General features: G+C 33.8%; 2 protein-coding genes across 4 annotated transcripts; both read right to left on the bottom strand.

Annotated features, from left to right (window-relative positions):
- Positions 1–1471: 1471 nt before the first annotated feature.
- On the bottom strand, positions 1472–3945 carry LOC145014313 (uncharacterized). The gene is made up of 3 exons (XM_078972694.1): positions 3020–3945; positions 2046–2149; positions 1472–1870 (listed from the first exon to the last, which is right to left on the bottom strand). The coding sequence occupies exons 1-3, from the start codon at positions 3653–3655 to the stop codon at positions 1591–1593; spliced, it is 1020 nt and encodes a 339-aa protein (XP_078828820.1). The 5' UTR covers positions 3656–3945; the 3' UTR covers positions 1472–1590.
- A 1033-nt stretch (positions 3946–4978) lies between these two features.
- Positions 4979–10565, bottom strand: LOC145014540 (B3 domain-containing transcription repressor VAL2-like). Of its 3 annotated transcripts, none has more exons than XM_078972928.1 (14): positions 10097–10565; positions 9801–10002; positions 8864–8945; positions 8654–8770; positions 7889–8568; positions 7674–7776; positions 7405–7579; positions 7252–7328; positions 7095–7154; positions 6757–7011; positions 6611–6660; positions 6147–6260; positions 6002–6069; positions 4979–5916 (listed from the first exon to the last, which is right to left on the bottom strand). In XM_078972928.1, exons 2-14 carry the CDS (start codon positions 9914–9916, stop codon positions 5177–5179), a joined length of 2637 nt encoding a protein of 878 aa, XP_078829054.1. In that variant the 5' UTR covers positions 9917–10002; positions 10097–10565; the 3' UTR covers positions 4979–5176. The 3 variants fall into 3 exon arrangements, with proteins under 3 accessions (XP_078829054.1, XP_078829053.1, XP_078829055.1); XM_078972927.1 differs by having other exon boundaries at positions 9801–9960; XM_078972929.1 differs by having other exon boundaries at positions 6757–7008; positions 9801–9960.
- Between the last annotated feature and the right edge of the window lie 1299 nt (positions 10566–11864).

Raw genomic sequence — 11864 nt, 5'->3', positions numbered from 1 at the left:
GATTTCCGGTGTGCAACAGTAGACGAGAAGAAGGGTTTGAAAAGGAATCGGGATTGAGAAGGAAGCCATAGTCGCACATGTTCATCAGATCATCATCGTACGTGATGTTTTTTTTTATTATTAATTTACTCAATAATGATAGTATTGGGATATGTAGTTTAATTGAATGACATGGAAAAATAGTGACAAATGTATTGATATTAGTAGGTAGAATTTAGGGACAATGACTTAAAAATGTAATATTTTTTTTGATTTGTACACATTTGGTCATTGAGTTTTTTTTTTCGTCCACATTTACCCCTTCAACTTGTTAAACTGTACACATCCAGTCCTTATGACCGGTTACTCAAGGTTAGCAGGGAAAACGATTTATTAGGGTAATATATTTCTCATTATGTAAACATTTAGTCCTTAATAATTTTGTACACATTTAGTCCTTAATATTTTTTTGTTTCAAAATAAGTCTCTTTTTGTTTTTGTACAAATTCAGTACTTATGAATGATATATTTAGTTTTTTCTCACGACATCTAACGTGAGACTATCATTGATGAGGTTTTTGGGGCTGTTGATGCTTATATCCATCACGGTCTTGTGGTTTGGCTTAGGTTTTGTATTCCGAACGTTGTAACTTCTTCATACAATATCTGATTTTAACGATCTTTATATTTATGTGTTCGTTTTTTAAGTCTGTTATAACTTTCGTTAAGATTACTACTGTTAAAATATAATATGTTTTTACTTACGATTTTATAAAAACACATCCATACATGCATTCGTAAAAAACGTATGGATATAAAGATTGTAAGTAAAAAATATATTAATTTTTAACGGGAGTAATGTAAACGAAAGTTGTAGTAGACTAAAATACAAATGCATAGATATAAAGATTGTTAAAATCCAAGACAGTATGAAAAAGTTATGACGTTCAAAACACATGACCAAAGTAACCAAATAGTCGAGATCACGATTGATATAAGCATCAAAAGCCTAAAATACCTCGTTAATGATTGTTCCACATAAGATGTTGTGACATAAAGAAAAAAAATTTATTTTGCAACAAAAAAATTTAGAGACTAAATGTGTACAAAAATATTAATGACTAAATGTGTATAAAATGATAAATATATTATCCTATTAGAACATTTTTACCGGCTAACCTGAAATAACCGGTCATAAGGACTGAGTGTGTACAGTTTAACAAGTTGAAGGTGGTAAATATACACAAAAAATAAACTCTGTGATCAAATGTGTACAAATCGAAGAATATTACCCTTAGAATTTATGTAGGCACAAAAGATAGAATGGAACATTTCGATTATATATATTTTCTTTTGTTTCACAAGAGATATGGAATGAATAATTAATGGTATTATGAAAACAACACAAAACTCACGTTATATTATCACATAATTATTCGAAGTTTACATAATGATAAAACGGTCAAATTACAAAATACACTGCTACAATTGATAAAAGAATAAGTTTTCATAAACTGTAAAAATATGAAAATAAGTTGTTATCTTACACGATTAACCCAAATCAAAAAAACAAAAAAATATTCCAAATTTATGAGTAATTTTATATCTTTTTTAGAAAGGAAGGTGATGACGTGAAGGGGTGCCATAAGGAGAATACTCAGGAGTAGTAACAAAAGAAGGTGGGCCGCTTGTAAAATGAGCCCGATTTGGGGTTCTTGGGGTCCCCAATGGGCTTTTTTGAGTGGACATCATTGCACTCTTGTTATACATATTTTGTCCAGATCTTCTAGGCCCTCTTTCGGCCCATTTAAGCTCTTGTATTTTCACACTATTTGGGTACCCATTGAAACAGCTTGACCAGCACCCTACATTCCCTGCCCTATGTATATACCTACATTATATTAAAAAGCCATTATTATAGTTAAACCCAGTAATTTAATCTCACATATATACACTTATACGATAAATAACATAACAATATTATTTAAATCACTGTATTTTTTCAATAACCCAGTTTTTGTTTTTGTTTAAACCATTTGACTTTCCAATTTTTGACTTATACTTACCGTTGACTGAATTTTCTTCCAACACAATCAACACACTTTCTTCCTTCAGTCATCTCTCCCATTCCGATATTCAAACATTGTTTACAATATACTCTTCCACAAACCTGCAAAATAAACATGTCAAAACATATGAACTTTTAGGATTGGTTTGAGGATACTAAAATTTCGGTAATAACTGCTTAATGGGTTGAAGAAACAAGAATATGTTTGAATCAAAACGGATAAATTTTCAAGGCATGTAAAAACTAAAAACGGCTTGCTTCAGGTTGACCAACAAATATTATTTTATTTTATTTATAATGTCATAATCGTAACATTAAATACTAATCTACTGATTTATGTGTTTGAATAAAGTAATATTAGGACTTTGTAAACACCGTAATATAATTTGCACTTATCTTTTAGCCTCTTTTTCCGTATAATTCTCCCAATTGACTAGTTATCAATAAATTTTAATTTTAAATTGTTGTGCTTCACATAAATAAGTTGATTTTCTTCAAGTTATTATGAAATATATTAACAAATTGTTCGGAAAATAAACGTATTTTCAATCAATTTTTGTCACATAGTTTCAATGTTAATTAGTAATCTATCTATGTTTAATCAAATTAAAAACTCTATTTGAAAATACGAATAAGGGTTATATATTACCAAGTCAATTTCTATGTAAGATAATTATTTTATTATGAAATTATAGAATAAAAGTTTAATGAATGTTCACTTTCAAGTTTGTTGGATAAAGCTATCTATCATGTTATGAACAATTAAGTACAATTCGTACCAATTTAAATTTGTTTGATCTGTTTTCTTTCTATTTTATATTGATTAGTTGTATATATCCATTAGAAACCAAACACAACCATATTAACTGTTTTAACATTATGTTGGTCGAAATTGGCCCTCTAGATTTAACTTTTTTGTGACGACAAATTTAAAGCCGTCGCTAAAGAAAGAGATAGAGAGAATTGGCTTACAAGGCAACGGTTACGAAACATATAGATATAGACACTGCAGACAGTGCAAATATTGGAGTGAGGGATTCCAGGACGACGTCGTGCGCTCTTTTCTTGATACATGGATGTCATGCTCATCCCACTCATCATGCTCATGTCATCATACGCCATGCTTTTCTCCATAACATGCCCATGATGTCCATGACTCTTCATCCCATGATGCCCGTGTGATCCAGCAGCATAATTATCATGATGATCACCATGGCTATACCCATGTTGTACTACCTCCTCCACTCGGTGGTGGTGCCTGTAATTTCTCCCCGGCGGCACTGTAAGCGCCGGCGAATGGAGATGTGGCGGAGCGGTGGAGGACGCTTCTAAGGCTCTACTGAAATCAAGACTGGGAAGTTTGGCCAGATGTTGCGGCGGAAAGTGATCGTGTTTTGGGGTGGATACTTCAGATATTGAATCCATTTTTTTGGTGGGTGGCGGTGGAGGTGGGGTTTGTTTCTTTTTGCCGCCGGCTGCCGTGGATACATGATTCTGTGACACTTGTGCAAAATCTTGAAAAGTTAGGTTTACAGAATCATCAGGGACACCAAGATACAATTCTTCGAGCTCTCTTCTAGCCTTGGCCAACGTTGCTCGATCACTCATTATATTGTTACAAATGTTAATCCGATGTTCTTGTTCTAGAGAGAGAGAAAGAGAGAGATCTAGTGAGAGATTAGTAAGAATTGTGGGGATGGAGATTTCATATATGTAATGAATATCCGACGATCGGCCGTTAAAAGCCAAAACTTTGGCCGGTCGATCGTATAAACATGTGTGTGAGTGTGTGTGTGTGTGTGTGAGAGAGAGAGACTTGTGACATAAGGAGTCGGCAGGTTTGTAACTGTTAGAACAGAACAGCTTGTGTTTGATCGAATCGAAAAAGACAGTCAAAATTTTAAAATTAATTTTAGCAATAAAGAATAATGGCCGGACAATTTTAATAATATGTTTTGACCATTGGAGTTGTCTTGGAAAAATCGATAACCTTTTTAGATTTAATTTTTGCTTTTTAAGTAATTCAATTTCAACAACGAACACGGCCAACATTTAATTTTGTTATAAGATAGTTCAGTTTTACCAGATCAGTAGACAAACCCACCCGTGCATTCTTTATTTTTTTTTTATCCTTTATTTTTATTGTTTAAAATTGCTCAAACATAGTATTTATCGATAGGTTGTCGTTTTTACAAATGGTTGGAATACAAGTAGGATGTGAATGTGATCGTATTATATATTTTGTGGGATTTTGATTTTCTTTATGTAATATCACTGTATGCATTTATATATGATTTGAGCTTGTTCATCAAAACGAAAGAGAACATTATACATCATTTCAAAAACATTAAACTATTACAAAGGTCAATGAAAATAATTAACTAGAAACAAAATAACCAACACAACTACCACACGTTTTTAATTAAATTGAGCATCTTCCTATTCATTTGGTCCAATTCTTTTCTAACATTCAAAGCTTCATAATCAGTCTCATATTGTACATGTTCATCTCTTTTTCTAATATTGCAAGCTAGACTTCAAAATGATCTGCTTCCATTTCATATTTCTTCTTCTTCTTTTTCCATGATTGTAAGCTTGAGTTCAAATTAATATGCTTCCATGTTATCCTTCCTCTTCTTCTTTGTTGGTTCATGATCAACCCATTACCAAAAATAACATTTTTTCTTAAGATTTTCCATAATGTAAAAAAAAAAAAAAAAAAAACAGAAAGTAATTTTGTTTTATCCCTTTCGGCTTTTGTCTTGCCGGGTTTTCTGACTTTGTGTATCATTTGAAATAATTTAAAAAGTTGTATAGCAAGTAATGTATTTCCAAATAAAGAATGATATTGGGTAGATGCAAATTTTGAGAATTGAGCCCTTGTAGCCCATCACTACGCAAATGAATTTTGAGTGAATCAGAAGAGGAGACTAAACCAAACCGTAATTTATATTATAATAATCACATATTCGCCTCATCTCGCCACAAAGAAAAAGAAAAAAAAAAAAAAAAAAAAAACATGTTTGAAGAAGACTGACAAGTCAAAACCAGTACCCTCACCTCACCAAGTCAAAATCACAAACTTACTTTACTTTATATCAGAAAACAGAATACAATTACATCCTCCACCTACCTGTCTTCTTCAACAAGCTTGTCCTCCATCTCAACCTCAACCTCAGCCTCAACCACATCTACCATGGGGACAGGGGTTTCATCCGTAGCTGCTGCCAAAGATGAAGGCTGTCCTTCAGCTTTAATCTCAACCGCAGGACACACTTCCATTTCAGTTGTAGCTTTGGGAGGAGGAGGAGGCTGGGAACAAGGTACAAGTACTTCAAGCAGGCGTTCCCACTCTATAGTCAACCCAGAAGCATTATTATTATTAGTATTACTAGTAGCAACCGGAGTCATTTCTTCTTCTTTATCCGGATCACAATTCAGATCCAACCGCTGTCCTCCTCCTTTGCTACTACTCTCACCAACTTCAACCTCCAATTCAATTCCATTCTGTTGGCTGATTCCGATTCCGTTGCTGAGGGAGGCCGCCAAGGCTTTCTGCGCGACTTCGGCCTCCCTATCGGACAAGCGTTTCTTCTTACGAAGCATTAATGTTTTGAAGCGGCGTTTGACTGTGAGACAGACATTACAGAAGCAATTTGGTTTGTGTTTTCCCTTTCCGCTCGGAGGCTGAATACAAACGATACATGTGCACCCCGGCCGGTGTCGTGGGTGTCTTGTTGTGGGCCCCGCTGCTGATGACTCACCAAATTCGCTTTCTCCCAACACTGCAGCTGTAGCTAATGCGTCTAGCCCAGATGGCTCCTGTTCTTCAACCCCCCTTCCTTCCGGATGTTTCCGCTTCTTCATTTCTAAAATTAATTATATTACATACAAACTATTAATAACTTTTCAACATCCACAAAAAAAAAAAATTTAAATATTGGGGATTCATACCTTTGCCGAATTTGAAGATTCGTTCCAGATCGCGTGTGTTTATTTCATCCGGAACTGAACAGGAACACCTGGTAAAAATAAAATATTACTATTTATTAGACTAAATACTTTTTTTTTATATGTAATATATTTATTGATTGATTACCTATCGGGATCCCAAACATTATCAGAGCATGTCCATTTCGAAGGAAGAAGAACATCAGGAGGCAACTTCCTCCATTTTGAGCAACTGTCACATTGACCCCATTGTTCTTGTGACCTACAAGTTACAACCACAATAGGATAAGTTTTAAAAGATTTTTCCCAATATCCAGAAGCTAAATTGATAAAATGATGAAACTATGTTCAGGTTTTGTGTATTTCTACACATGTTAAATCAAACAGAAGCAAGTGATGGTTGTGATTTTGGATGAACCCCAATTTAAATGGTGGTGTTCAGTACAACTACAGTGATTAGTCACCTTCCTATTAAAATGACTAAATGAGTCAGTTAGTTGTTAAATTATGGCATAAACCCTAGAAAAAATGATTAAAATCTTGGTAACTAGAATAATATAAAGTATCTTGATGATTAAATGATTTAGTAGGTGAAAAGAAGTCTTGTCTTACCCAGATGCATGCGATGTGAATACAGTCTTCTTGCCAAACACTGGTGGTTCCTGAATGAAGACAGAAAGATAAGATGTATAAAATGAAAATGAAAGAATAATTCATATTATTATTATTTTTTTTTTTGGGAGGGGGAGGGGGATTACATCATATTCTTCAAATTCACAATTTTCAATCATGGAAAGGGTTGGTTTAGAAGTAGGAGGAGGGCGAAGCAGCTCGTGTGCTTCTTCCCATGTGACCTTCAGTTCCATGGCATCTTCATTATGCATGAGCAACCTCTTGTTTTTTGATCCTATATTACGCGTCTTCTTATTCTTTTCTTGAATCACATTCACTACTGCTCCTCTCTGTGCTTGTGCTGAATCCCCATTACCCATGCCTTCTTGCTCCATATTCTTCTGCCAAATCACCCAAAGTCGAATTAATTAACAGCTCAAATAAAAAGCTTCCATCAGGAATAACAACAGATGAAACCACATACTGTGCCCACGTTTCCATTCCCTCCAGATGTCCCACCAGCAACACCTGCCGTTTCACCTTCCTGCTTTTGTTTTTTCATACATTCACTCATTAACATAATACATGCATAAATGTATGTATGTATGTGTGTGTGTGTGTGTGTGAAAAAAAACTATTACCTGTATTTCAGCAGAAATTGTTGCTTTTCGACAACCTATAACGAGTTTTTCTCCTGGATCCAGTCGACTAAATATAACTGCAGAAAGTTTTAACAAAAGAAAAGTTCATAAAAAATATATATCATTAAACACGTAACACAATAACAAGGATACCTGTGTCCCCAGCTTGAAGTTGCATGTTTTGTATGCAAGGAGTTACACCCTCTAAAACATACATACGGCTGTTATTATTGGGCCAAAATCGGAACTGAAAAGTCCACTCTTTTCCCTTTATGTCCTGAATTCTTATTGGTAAACCTTCCGATTGATTAATAGCAGGGAAATACGCCTGAACAGATATCAAATATTTCACAGTCATAAAATTAGACCATGGAACAAGATACAAAAAAGAAAAATGAATAAAAAAAATAAAAAAAACCCACTTCAGCACATGCTTTAGGCAAAACCAACCGCCCAATTCTACCAGCATCACTAGCACTCAGAACCTTCTCAAATAATGGAGTAATAGTGCAATTGGAATTCAAGCTAGAAGAAGATACAGTTAAGGAAAAAAAAAAAAACAAATTGTTTTTCTCCACCTATAGGATGATATTATAATGGCGGAAGGTGAGAAATGAGTATAAGAAAATAAGGATACTCCCCAGATATTTGCAACAGTTCTTGATCAGTTATCTTTGGCCAGTACCTCGGGAGTAACTGATTCCGACCTCTACCTTCAGCAGGAGGTCTGGCAACTCTGTTTTCCGAAACTACCCCTTTGTTTGACTGTGAGCGTTGACTATTACTACTCCCAGTCCCAGTTTTAGATGGTTTTGGAAACGTGACACGCGATCTTTGACCTTGTTTAAAACCTGCAACTTTTTCTGCTTCTCTTCCATCACTACTACTAGCATTAGCATTAGGAGCCTTGGTAGGGGTGGTCAATGCATTATTATTATTATTATTATTATTATTATTATTACCAAGAGAATAACTTAAAGATGTTTGAGAAGGGATTGCTTCATATAATGCTTTCAGACCTAAATCTGTTCTTCCACTATTGTTATGATGATCTTGTGTACCAAATAAAGATGATGCACTTGGAAACATTGTGCTGAGTTCTTTATTAGAAGAAATACGGTTTTCATCTTGTTTAATTTGATGAGTAAGGGATGGAGTTGGAGGAGAGGGTTGATGATGTTTCTCTATGGATTCGCTTAACTGTGTCAGTTTTCCCTTTTCAAGGCTGGCCCCACCATTTATTCGATTACCAATCACAGATGAATGCCACGTGGCAGAAAATGGAATGAAGCCATTAGGAATGTCGGTTGGGTAGCTCTGCGTATAACAAATATAATTGATTAGAAAAAAGGAATCAATCAGCAAATGATTAGAAAAAAGATTGAAATAGATAACTGGTTACCTGTATTGGTTTTAGGGCTTGTGTTCCCCTTGCTCTTGTGCATTTTATACATGATATTCCTCCCAAATCAAGACATTCGTGAAGATACTTTGAAACAACACATCCACAGTGAACAGGCTGCAATAATTTTAGAAAGAAAAAGAAAAGACTTGGTGAGCAGAAAATATTATAAGTTTTTGGAGATTTCAAGAATATCAGATTTGAGATTACCTTCTCACAGAATTTGCATTCCCTCCAACCGGGTTCGTTCAGGTGGAATCTTTCACAGTATGTTACATTTTCATAGGCAATTCTACAAATAGAGTTAAAGAAAAAATTACAATTTACAAACAAAATCAATGTTGTTTCCCTACCAAATATTGTGTATTTGAAATAATGTCATTATTATATACGACCCTTTCCTGCTTTCTCAATTCTTATCAAGTTAGATACATGACAGAAAAAAAAAAAAAAAAATGGAGGATGTAAAAACTGTGAACACATCTCCCTACTAATCAGCACCTCAACAGCCATGAGGTTGTTAGATTTGAATGACCATCAATCTCCTAAGATTGTAACCCCGCCAACAATACATGATAAATGTGATGCATATGACATTGTATCACACAATATTATGAGATAATGGTTTATGTTACATGTTACATAGTTTGCTTAGTATTTTAAGATCATTGGAATGCATGAGGTCTAGAGCAAACAGTTTCAATATAGGCGAAAATTAATATTTATTTACATCAATGGTTGGAAAGGGTGTTCCTGACAAGTAACATGATAATATGGTATGATCCTTTCAATTCTCATAATTTACAAAAGCCTACATTTTGGGGAAGATAACAGACAGACGCAATCCTTAAATTGCAATCTCTGTTAGATCGAATTGTATCTCATGCAGTACACATTGTAAATTTGCAAAAGGATAAGTAAAGGTCAAACTTTAGATATTATCACAAATGCAAGAACCCAAATATTACCAAAATCAAGAGAGAATCGTAATCCTGAAGTATTTATTACAGGGAAATCCTCAGGAGTTAAATTAGGGATCCCAAAATCAGAATCCCAAAATGCCCTTGCTACAAATACCGATCTATGCAGCTGATTACGTAAAATTCCCAAAAAGGAAAGGGTAAAATTGAGATAAGTAGATACATACCCGCAAGTGTAGCAGAGAGTCGCGAAACCGCCGGCCTTCATGGGCCAACCTCTCTTCCATTGAGGAGTCGTCTTCGCCCCACACAATCCATTCATGCAAACCTTCGACGACGACATTTGACCCCCAAATTTATCTAATCTAAATCTCCAGATCTTTCAATCTTAAACCATGCATATCAAAACAAAAACCCCAAATCAAAACCCTAACAGAAAGCACAAATCGAACGACAGTATTGTTCATTACAACGATCAAATCGATCACGAAATTGATAAAACGCATCAAATCCTGAAACTTACCAAAAACACAATCGAAGCTGCTAATCCACCAAACTGTTATTGTTCGGATCGAAATCAACTAAATTGAACACATCGAAATGCACCCATGCACACACCCATCGAAAAACAAAGTAGAAACACACATATAACATAAACAACAACCCAATACCGACTGATTGTACAAAAAATAAGAGTGTGTACTCCTGAATCTAGCCGGAATTTGGGTGCGGTGACGGTGGGAAGTGGTGGATAACTTGTAGCGGCGGTGGTTATGTTGTACAGGTGGAGTTTATTTTGATGATTGATTGATGAGTGAAGCTATATTGAGAAAAAAATAGGAATTTAATAGATGTAGAGAGAGAAAGAAAGCGTGTGTGCATGCGAAGCGAAGAGAAGAGAGATGAGAGATGAGAGATGCACAAAATGCATGCACGACAACACTTGAACAACACACACCCGAATGAGGGTCAAGATGAGTTCCATCAATGGAAGAAACCCTTTCTTTGTTTTCTTTTGTAAGAGATTTCAAGATATCGGATAATAAAATTATTAAATTTATTTTAGTGAGCAAAAAAAAGTGCATCTATTTAACAAAATAATACTATTTATTTTTCAAAATTCTTTCAAAATAGTCATTTTATTTTGTAATGATAAGATTCTGAAATCACTTTACGCTGTGATTTTTTATTTACCGAAACATTTATCACGATCAAATTGTTGTGAAATAGATATATATAGCGATTTCCGATTTTTTTTAAAATCTTGTTTATTGTTTTGTTATTTAATGTAATTTGGTTGCCAAATATTTTTTTAAAAAATATTGACTATTACTTTGTTATTTAATGTAATTTGGCTTTGCAACAGCCACCGCCAAATAACCAAAAATGTTATAAAATGACATATTTTGTATCTATAAAAGGCTTAAAGGGTGTTTGGCTAAAGTTATTTAAAAATGCTTTAAATTTTTTAATTTATTAATCTATAGCGGTGTCAAAACGGGGTTTTAAAAAAGTGTCTACATTATATAATCGGATGTCAAAACACTATAAGTTAATAAATAATTTTTAGTGTTTTACAAAATGACAGAATTTTTTTTTTCTAGAGATGTTGGACAACTATAAATTATAAAGAGTTTTGATAAGTTAAGGGTTATTAACCTATCAAAAATGATTTATCTCATGTAACTCACCGATATAAATTGTTTTTAAAAAACAATCTATCCAAACTAGTAGCAAGTCTAGAATAGAAAACTATATGGTTCACTAATTTTCTATATACATATTTTTTATAAATTCAAAGATTTTTATAGGTAAAATAGATCCTAAATTTTTTTAATGTAAGTCCTTAAAAAATTTCTATAGCAATTTTAGATAAATTAAAAAATTTAGGTGAGTCCGAGGACCCACCTTCCTTATACATAGTCTCGCCACTTATCCAAACACTTATTTTAACTAATACTAACCGGTAATAAGTTAAAAAACTCTTTTTTTAATCTTAGTCAAACACCATCTTAGAAGATTAATTGTTACTTCATACCAAACTCAACTTACATTTTTGAAATATCTTTTTTTTTAATGTCATTTAGATCATAGAATATTATCGACAAAGGTAAAGAGTTGCAAACCCCTTCAATACCAACAAATGTAAATATTGTTGTGAAAACCATATTTGTTAATGTTTGATTCACAATATTGTTGTTACGTAGCTTCTTGGATGCATGATAGCTGATTGAGAATGTCCTCTTTTAATGCACAAACAAAAAGACACGTTGCAAAAGGAAGACAAATGC

This window comes from Lactuca saligna, chromosome 9 (assembly GCF_052625555.1).
Source record: "Lactuca saligna cultivar CGN05327 chromosome 9, ASM5262555v1, whole genome shotgun sequence".
NCBI classification, from domain to species: Eukaryota; Viridiplantae; Streptophyta; class Magnoliopsida; order Asterales; family Asteraceae; genus Lactuca; species Lactuca saligna.
This window is presented reverse-complemented; position numbering and strand designations above follow the sequence as displayed.